Here is a 17,209-nt window from a genome sequence, read left to right as displayed (position 1 = left end):
TTCCTTGAGGGCGTTCCAAATGGCCCACTTGTGTAACTCTCGAGTGTACAAATGTCTTCCAGGTTCATTCGTGTATTTGGTGCATTCTTCTGGGGGTCATCGCTATAATAATGGAACAGAGCTTTCAATCGTATAATTGGTATCATTACTGCAAAGTTCTTTCCAATATGGCTGCATGTACATAGAGCCTATCAAACCTTGCATCTCTCCATATTTCAACTTTATGTTGAGATGTTATAGCCCTTACGATTGCCCTACTTTGTTGTACGATAGGCCTAGTGTCATGTGAAATTTGCAAAACTGTCACGACATGACCTGTGTGACATGGTTTCTTCCATTTCCTGAAAAGTAATTTTTGGACCGCAACAACTATGCAGCCAATTAACTCATCCCTTAATCCAGTGGTCCAGGGACCACCAGCAATCCTTGAGGGGGTTCCAGGTGGTCCCCAGCTACATGGACAGTTGGTAACCAAATGGACCTTTAATTCTTGAGTGCATTTTACACTCTCAAAGAGTTAAACACCTGCATTAGTTATTACTTTGTGTATACTTCTTGTAAATTAAGTATTGTTTGTCCATTATCTCTCCTAATAATACCACATCAGTACAGCATGGAATTGTGGGCAAAAACGTATCCAACAACAACAACACAATATTCTAGCCTAGGTTTTGGGCTAAATCTCGTCAAATGACAGTCCGTGGCTCAAATGCCGAATACATAATGGAGTTTAACATGAAAAATTAAAATGAAAATGAAAATCCTTGCCTCAAACAAATAAGCTCTATGTTAGCAAATTGATAAAATTTGTCGTTCTTGTCACGGTTCGAGTCAAGACAGTGTAGGACCCAAGCGCAAGATGAGAGGCAGGGGTAGCTCAGTTGAAATTAAAGTATTTATTTCACCAAACAAGGAGGAGTAGGCAGTATTAGTAATCAAGGTTAGTCTCCCTACAGAAGTAAGAGAGACCTCCAACTATTTGACCTTCAAATTTAACCTGAAGAGGTGGCTAAAAACCAATCAAATCTGTAATCATGAGTAACTATCAGCACTCATCACCGGTGTAATTTTTCACTTCACTTTGCAGTTGTTCTGTCCCCTGTACCATGTTGATCTGTTCCTGTATTGTATTGTGTTTTTTGTATGGATATAGTGTTGGGTGCTTGCACATATATGCACACATGGCATCAGCGCATGGTGTTGTGTGATGGCACACTATACACTCTGTTTTCTTTTATCTGTATTGTATCGCATTGTATTGTACTGTATGTGTCATTGTATGTTTAGTTTTACTACCATTTTAAGAGCCTGCTCAGGGACTACAGATGTAAATTAGCTTATGGCTAACTCTGGCACATTTACATGGAAGTGAAAACTGAAATGTTGATTAATGAGCATTGTCCCTGTCAAATAAATAAATGGTACAGGCAAAGGTCAAAAATACTGGTAGGCAGTCAGAACACAAAGGAAACAATGGGGAACTAAATTTGGAAATACTGAATACAAGTTAAAGATGAGTCAAGAACAAAAGAAGAACACTGTGACAATGACTGTACCAACGAACCAACAGAGACCTGCAAACACAAGGGCATATAAATAGACAAGGACTAACTGGACACAGGTGAACACAACTGACAAATCAACACAGGGATTGGCCGGGGGAGACTAACAGGACACAGGTGGAGAAAACTACACTAATCACAGGGTTAGACAAGGCATAGGTAAACATGAGCAACAGTAATCCCAGAGACACTAGATTACTACAAAATAAAATGTACACGACAGAACAGTTAAACACTAACTAAAACTATAGGCCCATAGCAATTAGGTCCTGAACGTCATCATGACGTCATTTGGTTTGCTGGGGGAACATAAGAAAACACAGCAGGGTGACAGAACAGGGCTGCGGCAGTTCTACGTTGACACAAAAGCTGCACATACTGTAACTGTTCTTTGTGTATGTGTGCACGCATGCATGTGTGCACGCGTGTGAGCGAGTGAGTGAGTGAGTGCGTGCGTGTGTGTGCACACTCGTGGAGCACAGGAGCAAGAGGGGCCGAAGGAGTGTGAAAGCGATTAGCAAAAGTCCTGATTAGAAATCATGATCCCCTTCATTTGCAGTCAGGCAAAGCCCAGTTTGTGCTTTCGTCATTCAACTCTTCCTGGTGGCGGATTTGGAAAAACTGCGGTTGTGGGGGCCCCTCCCTCACCTCAACTCACCCACACTCTACATTTCCCCCCTGTTCACATGCATGCATTGTGAATCCTCCTGATATTCAAAATCTGAACACGGATGCGCACGCACACGCACACGCACACACACACACAGAGACAGAGAGAGTTTAATTGGCATTCTACAAAGTTCACGCAATGCAATGAGTCTTTCCTGAATCCGCAGATATAGCTCAAAACACGATACAAGATACAGACAAGATGACGCGGGGAAGAGAACACAGAACATTGACAGATGAAAGAGCCTGCCTGTAAACAGTATTGACGCGATGTGAGGTTAATTGTCTTTCTTTTGCAACAATTTCAATGCAGACTCGGCACGCAAGAGCCTTCAGAGCTGACAGGTGACAGAGATGATTAGCTATATGCGCTACACAGTCAGTTCTCTCCACAGTGTTGAGAGAAGCAGCTCTGCACCAACTCACTGTTCTGTATTACACTGCAGTGCTTCTCAAACTAGTTTCTTTGTCATTTCAAGGACCCCCAGTTTGCCTCAGCATTCAGACACCCATAACTCTAAAGCATGTACAAATGTGTACTGTACACTCTGAGTTACAAACCAAACCAGTAAGGCCTCACTCACACTGTTGCAACATGCATACAACATTTGTCTTGCGTCTCGCAGGGCTGCCATATTTCAGAAAATGTCAAGAGTGAGGCTTTTTTAATGTCAATTTGGCCCGTTTTAACGTTGATATTTAACCTTAACACTGATGTCTTCACCTCCATGCCAGCTGCTCTCCCTGCACTGACAGCCTCCTCATGCTTAAAGTAGAAATGAAAAAGATATCTACCTATCTATCTATGCTCCTCAGACCCAGCCAGCCAGCCAGCAAGCCACACACATAGTACTCAGACCCAGCCAGCCAGCCAGCCAGCCACACACATAGTGCTCAGACCCAGCCAGCCAGCAAGCCACACACATAGTGCTCAGACCCAGCCAGCCAGCAAGCCACACACATAGTGCTCAGACCCAGCCCGCCAGCAAGCCACACACATAGTGGTCAGACCCAGCCAGCCACACACATAGCTCCGTAAGGAGTGGTTGCACCACTCAAAAAATCTTCAAAAAACTGAAGAGGCTACTGGAGATTGGAGAACCTGATTTGGACATGATCTGATGCAGGACAATGTCACTATGACAGAAAGAGAAGATGGGTCTGGCCACATTCATTCACCCCATAATCTCAGTGGAAATTGGGGAATATGTCAGAAAACTGGAATGTGGGAAAATTCCTTATTTTTACATTTTCTTAGTTCAAACACATCTGTGGGCTCTCTCTCTCTCTATGAACAGAAACAAGTCGCGATGCGGCCCCTCCCCCTTCACTTCACTTCACACACACACACACACACACACACACACACACACACACACACACACACACACACACACACACACACACACACACACACACACACACACACACAACTTTGTCCCTATAATGTGCACGGGCTATGGCACCGTTCCACTTCCTCATATCACGCAAGAGACGCCACACACCAGTATAGAAGAGAGATAGTCACAGGTCACTTACTCACTTGTTGTAACTTGTGGGGGCTATATTGTCTTCCATGAAAAATATTTCGAAGCGATGTTAAACTCTGCATGGCTCATTTCCATGCGTCACACAGTCAGGGACCCTGCTGACGATTTGGTCCACTGTTTACTTTACCCTCCTGCATATATCAGCGCTGAATGCAGATCGGGTATTTTACCGTTTGTGAGGACGCACACATGAGCGTGCGTTATTACGCGGCAGAGCCGCAGAGAAAATTGTTATTTATCATTATAATGCGTGTGAAATGGCATGTGTGGCGTGGTGCGTGGTAAAGGGTTAAATTGCGTGACTGTCACACTCAAAGGGTGAGACATGGCAGCTCTGTCTCGTCCGTGTTTAATGGCCGCCCCCCAATGCATTTCCAATGGAAGTCACATGGTTTGACAAAACATTTTTGTTTTATGCGGGGGAGGGAGGCACAACACAGCCATCAAACAAAAATGTTTTGTCAAACCATCCATCCATCCATCTTCAACCGCTTATCCGTAGTCGGGTCGCGGGGGCAACAGCTCCACCAGAGAGCTCCAGACTTCCCTCTCCCGAGCAACATTAGTGACTTCCTCCTGGGGGATTCCGAGACGTTCCAAGGCCAGAGAGTCGATGTATTTCCTCCAACTGCGCCTTGGTCTGCCCCGGGGTCTCCTCCCAGTGGGACATGCGTCGAGGACCTCCCTAGGGAGGCGCCCGAGTGGCATCCTAACCAGATGCCCGAACCACCTCAGCTGGCTCCTTTCCAGGCGAAGGAGCAGCGGATCTACTCCGAGTCTCACTCGTGTGACTGAACTTCTCACCCTATCTCTAAGGGAGATGCCAGCCACCCGTCGAAGAAAACTCATTTCAGCCGCTTGTATTCGTGACCTTATTCTTTCATTTTCATTTTATTCTTTTGTCAAACCATGTGACTTCCATTGGAAATGCATTGGGCGGCCATTAAACACGGACAAGACACAAGACAAATGTTGTATGCATGTTGCAACAGTGTGAGTGAGGCCTAAGGGTCCCTTTGGTTCCGAAACAACCAATCATTTAGCTACCCCTTGGACTCTTCCTGCAAGGAACCCCCACTTTCAGAATTAACCACTGTATACTTGAGTAGAGTACTATAGACGAATAACACAATATGTTCTGACCCCTCCACGAAAAGGCCTCGTTGTCCTGACCCCTTATCCATCATTTATACATCATGGATAATTAGTGTGGACTTATGTGACGGGTGGCCGTTCAAGTCACAAGAAAGAAAGAAACAGTCGTAGGCCTATAATTAAAGTGCAGTGTGCTGTGAGACTTGTGTAAAACTGTAGCCAACTACGCCACCCTTGGATTAAAAGAGTCAAGGGAACTCTGACTCTTAAAAACAACAATAAAAGGACACTCAGGTTCGATATTAAAACCAGGTAAAAGAGCAATAAATTAAGGAAAACCATGGAAGGACTGAACACTGGACAGGATTAAGGTGGGGGATTACAAAGTAATTTTATTGGACTAGTTCAAGTTCAAGTTTATTGGTCATTTAAAATACACACACCTTATACAATGTATTCAGGGTTTTCAGCTTATAATGCCAGCCCTTAATGCCAGCCCTTTTAGTATAATTATAAACAACAGACATTATAATAATAATAATAATATCTCAAACTTATATAGCGCTTTTCTGAGTACCCAAAGACGCTTTACATGGGGGGCTTTACAGAGTTAACAACAAATTGAAAACAACTTTAATAGAAAAAGGAAAAATAACACTAAAAGCTAAAGAACATTAAAAGACAGTGAAAAGGGTTAGCTAGGGAAGGCAATTTTGAAGAGGTGGGTTTTGAGGGTGGATTTGAAGGTTTTGAAGGGTAGGGGCATCTCTGAGTGCCTTAGGGAGGGCATTCCACAGGGTTGGGGCAGCAAAGGCAAAAGCTCTATCCCCCCACGTACGGCTTTTGGTTTTGGGGACGTCGAGGAGGTTTGCATCACCAGACCTGAGGGAGCGAGAGGGGGCATGGCGTTTGAGGAGGTCACAGAGGTATGGGCGAGCCAGGTTATTTAGTGCTTTGTAGGTGGTCAGGAGTGTTTTGAAGTGGATTCTTTGTTTAACCGGTAGCCAGTGAAGGTCACGGAGGACAGGTGTAATATGGTCTCTGGAACGGGTACTGGTGAGCAGGCTGAATTCTGGACATATTGCAGTTTATTGAGGACTTTGGAGGTGGTGCCGTAGAGGATACTGTTGCAATAATCAAGGCGGGATGAGATGAAGGCGTGGATGAGTGTTTCGGCTGCGGAAAATGACAGAGAGGGTCGGAGACGGGCAATGAATAATAATAATAATAATAATAATAATAATAATAATAATAATAATAATAATAATAATAATAATAATAATAATAATAATAATAATAATAATAGTAATGATAATGATGCTGATAATAGTAATAATAATAAACATAAGGGAGGAAGGAGTATTTTGGTTATACTTTTATGATATCAATCCACTTTATACTTATATCATATTGTTTTTAAGAGTTTTTTAAATAAATGTAATGAGCTGCTTAATTTTACCTCTTTATTGACTAAGACAGGGGGGCACTCTAAAATGGCCAATAGAAAATACGATACTTAAAAACGCCCTAAGCCTTAAACCCCAACCAATCCTATATAACTAACTAACTAAAATCTTAACCAAAACAAAACCAAACAATCAATCACAATTAAAATGTCCGGAAGCAATGTGCAAATGAGCAATGTGCAATACAGCAAGGCGAGGTTTGTGCAGGCAATCAGGGAAGGGGTTTTACTCTTCTACGCCTCTTGTAGTCACTGAAACACACAAGGAAATATATGCCAGTTCATCTGGTCCATAACACTCTATACATTCACAGCTCCACAGAGAGGGTCACGCTGGCAATACTGCGGTTGGATACTTACAACCGCAGGATTTCACCAGGGCCCGTCTGTCTTTGGCTTGCAGTATCGCAAACCTCTCTGCCGCAGCGCCGCCTCGCCTCTGGTCGAACTGGAACTGGCTCCTCACAACGGATCCTCCATCCAGAGCTTCTCGCTCTAAAGTGCGTACAGTGTCACCGCCTTCCCGACAACCAGCTCCCCTGCTCTCCGTCAGTTCATTACTCTTTGCCACATCCCGCTCCTCTCTACTGCTCTCTGTCGTCTCGTCTCTCTCATGCCTCTGACCCACATGCCTTCCTAAACCCACTGTCAATAAGACACCCCAGTTTTATAAAAGACACTTACGATTTTGTGGACAAAATTAAAGCTATTATCGTAGGAAAGGAGGCCTTTCTGTTTTCGATAGATATAGACAGCCTCTACACAAACATTGAGACAGAAGCAGGACTACAAGCAGTAAAAGAAGTGTTTAGTAAATACCCAGACACAAATCGACCAGAGGAGGAATTACTCCAATTACTAGACTTAAATCTAACTCAGAATGATTTTTCCTTTAACAACAAGTTCTATTTACAAATCAAAGGGACGGCCATGGGAAAGAGATTTGCACCATCTTATGTGAACATTTACATGAGCATATGGGAACAGACAGCACTAGAAAAATGCAGACTAAAACCAACACATTACTATAGGTTCCTGGATGATATATTTGGGATATGGGAACATAGCAAAGAAGAATTCCAGGAATTCATTGATGTGTTAAATAGCCATCATAGATCCATAACGATAAAATTTGTGACACACACAGGAAGGATTGACTTTCTTGATGTAACAATCTTCAAGGGCCCAAACGGGAAACTAGATTTAAAAGTTTTCTTTAAAGAAACAGACACGCACGCCTTACTACACAAAACGTCATTCCACCCGGCACACACAGGAATTGTCAAATCACAACTACTAAGATTCCATAGGATTTGCACGCAAAGAAGTTATTTCAAAATAGCTTGTAAAACGCTATTTTATGCCCTCAGACTAAGAGGATACACGAGGACATTCCTCCGGAAAGCTCACAATACCTTTTTAGAAGTAAGAGTGCGGGATCCAGGCCCCAAATTAGCTCTGATAACCAGTTATTCCACACAGAGCAGACTATCCAACAACAGAATAAAAAGGAATTTTGAAAACCGAACGGATGATCTTCTAAAAGATTATAAAATTATATCGGCCTACAGAAAAAAAAAAACATTCTTAAAGACTATCTAGTACACAGCAAGCTAAAATAAATCAACACACCAGCACGCCAGGGACCAGAATACTTCAAACCCAAACAATTAGTCAAAAATAGAACTACAAAATGTGTGTTGGAGATTAAACAACAAATAACATCCAGAACCAGCAACTGCATTTATTTAATCACATGTGAAAAATGTGGTTTACAATATGTTGGATAAACGGGTAAAACAATAGCTACAAGGCTGGGACAACACAGATACAATATTAACAATGCAAAAAAGACAACCACAAGGTTGGTTCAACATTTCATGGCTCACGGCATTGAAGCCCTAAAAGGCACTGGACTTCAACACAATCCCAACTGGACAGTAGGACAAAGACGTTTTAATGAAAAACAGTGGATTAAGAACCTCAACACGGATTTTCCTGGAGGCTTAAACATGCCTATAATCAGATCTTGAATACAACAAAACTTAAACTCAGTATTAAACTGGAGTAAATCTAAAAGTAAACTATAGTATTTGCAAGATACACCCCTTAGCCAGTCATTGAAGTTCAGTGTACAGGGTTTCTTTGCAACATCCCTGAAACAGTTTTGTGCAAAGATTCCTTCAAGATGCAGCGTATTCTTTTTTTAGTATTGTATTTCTTTGTACCCATTTGGTATTTGATCGTTGTATTTATTTGTTTTTTTGCTGTTTCTGGACGGGGGGAGGGGGGTGGCCGGGGTATAAAAATGGAACTGTCTTGACTGAACTGCCTGTCTGAACTGTCTTGCAAAAAAGGAATAAAAACAAATAAACACAGTGTTCTTGCGCATGCAAGGGCTAAACTGCAATTTTAATTAAATGGCATATTATGTAGAGTGTAGACACAGCATTCTATAGTGTCTACTTATAGTTCTTACGTTAGGTTCTTAGTGTACTTAAAATCCTAGTTGACTATTTCTGATGAATTTGAACTTGTATTTGATGAATTACCTTGTGTTGTTGCTTACTTCATGTGTTGCTTGTTTACTGTAGTGTAAATCACTCTGGATTAAGCGTCTGCAAAAATGCCTACATTGTACATTGTAATTGCCTGGTATGGGTCAGTGAATCCTTTATGTAACGTCTGCGACACGTCGTACTGTGTGCTTGGTGTTTTAAGCAATGTGTTATGCTTTAGCTGTTGAAAAATAGCAGATCTACAAGCTCATAGCTACGAGCTTGTAGATCTGCTATTTTTGGAAAATTGTGAGAATGTGGTGCAAATCTTTGAATATACAGTATATTCTTTCAGAGCGAACATTTTTAACTCAAATCTTTGCTTCTGGGAGGGGTCCATGGAACAACATATTTTCAAATGGGGGTCGGCGGCCAATTACATAATAATAATCGTTGGGGTCCTTAAAAGGAAATATTGAGGTATTTCAGAAAACTGTCAGGATTTAGAAGATCTTTATTTATTTATTTTGATGTCATGCCTAAATGGGTTAATACGAAGGTAATCATACAAACACATTAAGAGTGAACTCGTTTTGTATTCATGAGTCTTCCATTTGATCGGGGAAGTCTATTAGACACGATATTGATCAATGCAAATATTGATCAATGCAAAACTGCAATGCAAAGAGACGGAACAACACCAAACTAATGTGATGCATATAGACTTGACAAAGTACTGTGTTTTGAGTTGCGTTCAAGGTATCACGCTGGCCCATGTTCTTCATGTTAAGTACTTTCCACAAGGTTGCGTCACTCAGTAGCAAAACGCCAGGCCTTGAAGTTAGGAAAAGAATATATGATATGCACATAATTTATATCTAAAACATTACATCACGTCCGTTGGGACTAGGTGTAGTCGGTGATTGAAACTGCTTACATCCTTCTTTTAATTCATCAAATTCTTGTAATATGAGATCAACATAGCCTCGATCACGTTTTTATAATATATATATATATATATATATATATATAATATATATTTAAAAAATCCTACCGTTGCTGTCATACCTTAAAGCTACCTGATTTATGGCAAAATAAATGGTTATGGCAAAACTTAACTTAAATAATAATCACTATTATGTGTCCATAAAACATTTATTCAGCTCTTTTGAATGCATTAATTGCATACACTATTCGGTGATATATTTTCTGCCTATTCGGGCCGAAACCGAATAGGCTGAAAATGCATTTTTAGCCATTTTCGCTGTGAAAATATTTATTTCAGAAAACTGGAGGATTTAGAAGATTTCTTTTTTATTTCGAGGTCAGTCCAAAATGGGTTAACTTTTTCCTTTTACGATTTACATCATATATATATATATATATATATATATATATATATATATATATATAAAAAACTAATTAAGCTAGCACATCTGGACCTAAACCAGCTAATAATATACAGAATAATAATTGTTAATATCCCTTTATTATGATATAAACCCTAAATATATTTGCCAAAAACATAGCCGATCTATAAGCTCACAACAGACAATAATAAACCAATAAAAGTAATGTGTTCATGCGGAATGGTTATTGTGAAAAATACACCCGTGAAAGAGTGTAACAAAAATAGCTTCAGTAAAAAAAACGGAAGACGTTTCACTGCATCACTTTGAATGTCTTTAGATACTTATAGATTGAGTATTCACCCTGCGTGCGTGTGCGTGTGCGTGTGCGTGTGTGTGTGTGTGTGTGTGTGTGTGGCGTGCGCTCGCGCAAGTACACACGTGCATGTGCATCAGATTGACAGGTAGTGAATGATTTATGACGTCCGTGACAGGTTGTCAGACCATAACTGAATTATGACCGGGGGCATAACACCGCCCACTTCTCCCTCTTTCTTGTTCCTCAGAACACAGACCCCCTGCTGTGACCCCCCCCCCCACCCCTCACTTTCACTCTCACATACTGCTCACATACTGTAGTTCAGTGGTTCCCAAACTTTTTCACGTCAAGGACCCCCAAAATGACACTAATTAGCCCCCCATTTGAAAAGATATGCCAGGGACCGCCATGAGAGATACGATTACAGTACTTCTCAACATTTCAAGGCATTAGTATACTGTCCCCCCATTTAATGCCATTTATATCTCTGAGACCCCCAATTTATATTGTAAAATCAATGTTAACTTTACTCTGAGAGTTACAGACCCACTTTGGGAACCACTGCTGTATAGTTAACTTCTTTGGAGTTTCAAAACGTACCCAGGAGTTTTAAATGACGTTGTTTGAATGATTTGTGCCGCGTCAGTTTCATTAATCCATTGCTGTGTTAGGAAACAAGTAACGGATTGTTAATACTAAGGAACGGATTGATATCTATAGCCTAATCGGGAAACATATGGGTGATAATTCCGTGTATCAAATATGATTTTATTCCAAGGCAATGAAACGCAACGGCTTGGAATCAAAACAATGAAATGTGTCGGACATCACATGAATCCATGTTTTGGTGTTTTAAGCATGATGCTATACTTTAGCTGTTGAAAAATAGCTAAAGCTAAAATAGCTAAATACAAGCTCAACTTGTAGGTCTGCTATTTTTTTTAAATCGTGAAAATGTGTCTCAAATATATATTCTTTCAGAGTGGACGTTTTTAACTAAAATCTTTGCTTCTGGGAGGTCCCTGGAACAACATATTTTCAGATGGCGGCCGGCGGCCAAATTCATATATTTGTGTGCGTCCTTGACATGAAAATGTTTGAGAACCACTGATATAGAAACATGAGGTTTTTCAGAAAACTCTCAGGATTTAGAAAGCATTTGTAGAATCGTTCCCAGGTCAAAATGGGTTGAAGTGACTGTGAAAATGATAGTCGTTAAATCAGCAGTTTTGCCAGTGAAGCTTACCAAAGACAAATGAAGTGTTATGTTGTTCGCTATAACCACACCAGGCCATTCAGTTTAATTAATCCATCTGTAACACAAGCAATTGGCATGGTTAGAAAATAATTCTCTGTAAACAGAATTCTTAACAACGGAATTCACTGGAGTTTAAGCCCCAGGGCCTGCAGCCTGTATATGCAGGGCCCTGTGCGAGAGACAGCTGTTGCTTCCGTCAAAACGGTATTCATAGGTCACCGATTCCAATGTATCGCAACAGCTCGTGTTTTTGATCGTCTCTAACTGTTTCTTAACCACTCGGTGGGGAGGAGACTCGGAAATAGCAGAGCCTCCACACGTCCAAAACTCTTCTCCCTTCTGCCTCCAAAACTGGAATGCACTTTGCATCACAATCAGAACCGCAGCATCACTCCCAATCTTCCGCCGTAGTCTGAAAGCCCACCTGTTCAGACTCCATCATGGCACTTTTTGTAGCAGGCTTAGATAGAATTTGATACAGACTTATAGCATGTTATGTAGACAGTACTAGAATTGCATTGTATATAGTCATAGCACTTCATGGTACATGTATAGCATAGTATAGTATAGTTTATATGTATAGTTTCATTATATAAATATTCCACTGTTACGTTCTTAAGGCCTATTCATAGTCTGTATTTTCGGTGGTGAGGTGACCACCGGAGCTGTAATAACGTGGAACGGTGGTGAGTAAAAACAGAGAGCGGGGACGCAAATGCAACAAAAAGTGTCTCCTTGATTGTGTTAAGCGCACGCAAAGCAGTGTTGATTTCGTTGACTAATACTATGACGAGAAATGTTCGTCGACTACCTTTTTCACTGACGAAAACTAAATGGAAAATACATGAAAACTAAGCTATGATGACTAAAAGTGACTAAATATACTGACAATTTCGTCAAAAAATAAAAACTAGCCTAGGGACTAGTGGACAAGAAAGGGACTAGTGGACAAGAGATCCAGTATAAGTCATTTTACACTTGCATGCTGAAAATAGCCGATCTACAAGCTCACGCTTGTAGATCGCGTCACGCTGTGCCTCGCTGTACCGCGCTGTGCCGCATTGTGAGCTTGTAGCTATTAAATCAGCTTGTAAATCAGCCATTATGACACCATCAAGTTCTGCTAAAAATACATTTTTAAAAGAGACTATGACTAAACTAAAATCTGAATTTGCTGCCAAATTTGCGCGCGTGCACGGGGCCCTTTTGATTTGGTGTGTAGAGCCATGGCCCTCGGGAGGAAGGGGTTGATTTGGCACTGGCCAAACAGATTTGGCAACAGTCAGCACTGAGTGGGTGATAACAGTGTGTCTCAAATATGATTTCATTCCAAGGCAATCAAACGCTATACAGTTTGGATGGTAAATGTGGGACTGCCTCTCCTCAAGAGGTGGAAAAAGTATTAAATTGTTTGACTTAAGTAAAAGTACCAATACTGCAATTTAGAACTACTTCGTTACAAGTAAAAGTACGTAATTGAAAATGTACTTGAGGAAAAGTACAAAAGTATTGGCATAAAAATGTACTTAAAGTACTAAAAGTAAAAGTACTCATATTGCAGAATGTCCCATTTACAAGTTCAAACTGTGTACAGAAGCCATAGTGAACCTCTCTCTCTCTCTCTCTCTCTCTCTCTCTCTCTCTCTCTCTCTCTCAGGTATAAAGCCATAGTGAACCTCTCTCTCTCTCTCTCTCTCTCTCTCTCTCTCTCTCTCCCTCTCTCTCTCTCTCTCTCTCTCTCTCTCTCTCTCTCTCTCTCTCTCTCTCTCAGGTATAAAGCCATAGTGAACCTCTCTCTCTCTCTCTCTCTCTCAATTCAATTTTTCAATTTCAAAAGGTATTGGCATGATAAATATGTTCTACATTGCCAAAGCATACATACAACAAAACAAAAGTCAACATTGCGCACACAGAGACAACAACTCTCTGCGCACACAGAAACAACAACAAACATCCCAAAAATAAAGAACAACAAGCAATACATTAACAATGGAAATAAATTAACACACATAAACATAACAGCAACTTAGTGACCCTGTTCAGACAGATATACCTGTCTCTTCTGTCCACTGGCTGTCCCTCAGTTGATGACAACTCCACACATATTTTGCTGCCAAAACTGTGCATTAATTGGACTGTTCTCCCAGAACATATTGGAGTGATTAGTTATTAATGGTATTAATTCTTTATATTTTTCTTTAAATTTAGGGAAAAATGATTCTCTGATGTCTTTATACTTGTCACATTGTAACAGAAAGTGTAGTTCCTTCTCCACCTCCCCTTGAGAGCAGAGTGAACACAGTCTGTCTTCTCTAGGCAGCCAGTTCTGTCTGTGTCTGCCTGTTTATATGCCAGGCGGTGGTCGCTGAGTCTGTACATAGTCAACATCTTCCTCAGTTTTAGATCAGTAGCAGTGGTCAGGTAATTTGCAACTGTGTATTCTCGGTTGAGGGCCAAATAGCATTCTAATTTACTTTGGGTTTTTGTTGTGTTTTTCCCAATATGTGATATAGTGTTCTTGTTGCATTTTGATAATTTGGTTAGTGGATGTTGTTTTAGTCAGGGGAGGGGTGGTGGGGGTAGGACTCAGGACCAGCTGACTGAGGGGACTCCTGCTCATGTTCTCCTCTTGGCATTTTAAGGCCTGGTGATGGTAGGAGGTGGGGTCACTATTTTGAAGGTGCTTATGGAATTTGAATGCTCTTTTCTGGATGTTAATTAGGAGAGGGAATTGGCCAAGTTCCGCTCTGCATGCATTATTTGGAGTTTTTCTTTGAGCTTTTAATTTACAAAATTCTGTGTGAATAGTCTCAATTGGATGTGTGTGTGTTCTATGTTGGTGCAGCCAAGTAAAAATCTTCTTCCCTGACATCTGGACCGTTTCTGGAAAACCTGCATGACTTTTGTCTTTTTCATATTGACTTTCTTTACAGTTGGACAGCAGCACCAGATCATCTGCAAACAGCAAGCACTTAATCTCTGTGTTCCCCTGCATTACTCCTCTACTTTGGGGGAAGAAATCTGTTCTTTTGTTGCCAATCTTTACTGCACATTTATTATTTTGATACATTGTTTTAATAATATCATATGTTTTCCCCCCCACGCCAGTTTTTAAAATCTGGAATAGCAGGCCCTCGTGCCAAATCGAGTCAAATGCCTCTCTCTCTCTCTCTCTCTCTCTCTCTCTCTCTCTCTCTCTCTCTCTCTCTCTCTCTCTCTCTCAGGTATAAAACCATAGTGAACCTCTCTCTCTCTCTCTCTCTCTCTCTCTCAGGTATAAAGCCATAGTAAACCCCATGGACATCCAGACATCCAGTGCAGTGTGCTGGACGTGTCTGAAGGCCGTGTCCATCTGGCTGCTGTCCGTCCTCCTAGCTGTCCCCGAGGCCATCTTCTCACAGGTGGTCTCCATGCAGGTATATACACATTTTGATTATAGTTTTAGTCGTATAGTCTACTTAATTTAGTTTCAGTCACATTTTAGTCACCCGGGAATGTTTTAGTGTGAGTCTAGTTTTAGTCGACTAAAATATCATACAATTTTAGTCGACTAAATCTACAGTTGATTTAGACAACTAAAATTTATTTTAGCGGGCCTTGATGCATAGTGTTTTTACACTTGCTGAAAATAGCCGATCTACAAGCTCACAACGCGTCAAGCTGTGAGCTTGTAGATCGGCTATTTTCAGCATGCAACCAAGTGTAAAATGACTTATACTGGATCTCTTGTCCACTAGTCCTATTTGCTTGTAGTTTTTATTTGTTGACGAAATTGTCAGACTATTTACTCTCAGGTTTAGTCTTGTTGCAACTATTGTACAACAAAGGGAATTTATTTATATAAACAAACAAACAAACAAACAAACAAATAGCTACGTTGAAACATGGAGACGCAAGGTTTCTGTCTGACAGCCCAATAACATTCAGGTGAAATTGCGTCTCTCGATCGTCTCCTCGACCTTCTGTAATCTCCTCTCCTCAGCTGACCCCCAGTGCAGAAATAGATGTTTTTAAAGAGGGAATAATGACAAACTTGTGCGAGATTAAAAGCTTTCTGGCCGCTCTGTGAAGGGTCTCGTTAGCTTGTCCATTGATTGCTAATAAGCAATTCGATTGGCTCTCCACAGAGATCTTTCGGTGCCGACTCAGTGCACGCACACACACACACACACACACGCACACAAATAAACTATAATCATCCTATAATCAGCTGATCACTCTCGGACCCACAATTTGTATATTACATTTTTGTTAATTTAACTCTGAGAGTGTACACAATGGAACCAAACCGAACGTCCCCCTTACGCATGCGGAACGCCCCCTTACGCACGGCACGAAGAATTCACGCCCCGTCCTGTCATTGGCTGAGGTCCAGTCACGTGATTCACACCCCCTCCTGTCATTGGCTGAGATCCAGTCACGTGATTCACGCCCCACCCTGTCATTGGCTGAGGTCCAGTCACGTGATTCACGCCCCGTCCTGTCATTGGCTGAGGTCATTTCTATCTTTGGGAGCCCAATTTATATTATGAAATCAATGTTAATTTAACTATGAGGGTGTACAAATGGAACCATTTTCAACCATATTCAAGAGACCATGGGCGCCATTACCCGAGACGCGGCCCGCAATTCAGCAGCTGCCCGAAACTTAAAGGGCAAATAACATGCATTTTAAAACTGCTTTTAATATTTAATAATCATATTGTCTATGTCCCTCAAAGTTATTTCTAATGGTTTGAGCCTCAATCACCACTCTGATATAACCAGGCCTTGTCATTTCTTTCTGGACTTTGAAAGCAGTTTTAGCTGCAGTACCACAATGTCCTGAGGTGGTGGGGGTGCTGATATGCAGATTATTTAATATTTTAGTCATTATAATACTGATGCTAGATAAAACCAGGCTTGTTTCCATTCCATGCCAGCTTGGAAAATCAACAATGGTGGACATTGTAAACAAGTGGAAATGCAAATTTGGAACTGAAGACTGATGAAGAGGAGGAATTATACAAAGTAGGGTGACATTGATGACATCACGATGAGGCCAAAAGTCGAGCTGTTCCTGAGAGCAATTTCCATTAAAACACCCATATGACATGAAAGCCTGATTGTTCAAAATTGGTTATTTGTGGGTTTAGAAAACACATATGGGAGCCCCAGAAACACAAAAGAAATTGAAAAAGTTGAATTTTATGTTATAGGTCCTTTAAGAGTATAGGAGCTTGCTTTGTCCCTAAATGGTATTTTGGTCCAGCATCACTGTTTTGCCGACAACGGTATTTGCACCTAGAGGTGTGGTCATGGGGGTGCTGGCACGCTTTCCCCTAAATTGCTATTTTGGTCACAAACATTTGGGAAGGCGCATAGTGGCTTTTAAAAGCACCCGTAAGCCGTATGCCAAATTAGTTTGGTAGAGCGGGGCGCACCGCGCGCCTGCATGGAGCACA

At 41.2% G+C, this 17,209-nt stretch overlaps 1 protein-coding gene across 1 annotated transcript in view; it reads left to right on the top strand.

The window, feature by feature from the left end:
* Window positions 1-17,209, top strand: part of nmbr (neuromedin B receptor) — a gene marked incomplete at both ends in the record, with an annotated part of 132,657 nt that overhangs the window by 50,539 nt on the left and 64,909 nt on the right. The window contains one exon of the mRNA XM_083790496.1: window positions 15,040-15,181. Within this exon, the coding sequence (XP_083646622.1) occupies window positions 15,040-15,181 (142 nt within the window). The remainder of the gene's footprint in view (window positions 1-15,039; window positions 15,182-17,209) is intronic.

The sequence above is a fragment of the Protomyctophum parallelum genome (genome assembly GCF_964188405.1).
Source record: "Protomyctophum parallelum genome assembly, chromosome: 19".
NCBI lineage: Eukaryota > Metazoa > Chordata > Actinopteri > Myctophiformes > Myctophidae > Protomyctophum > Protomyctophum parallelum.
This window is presented reverse-complemented; position numbering and strand designations above follow the sequence as displayed.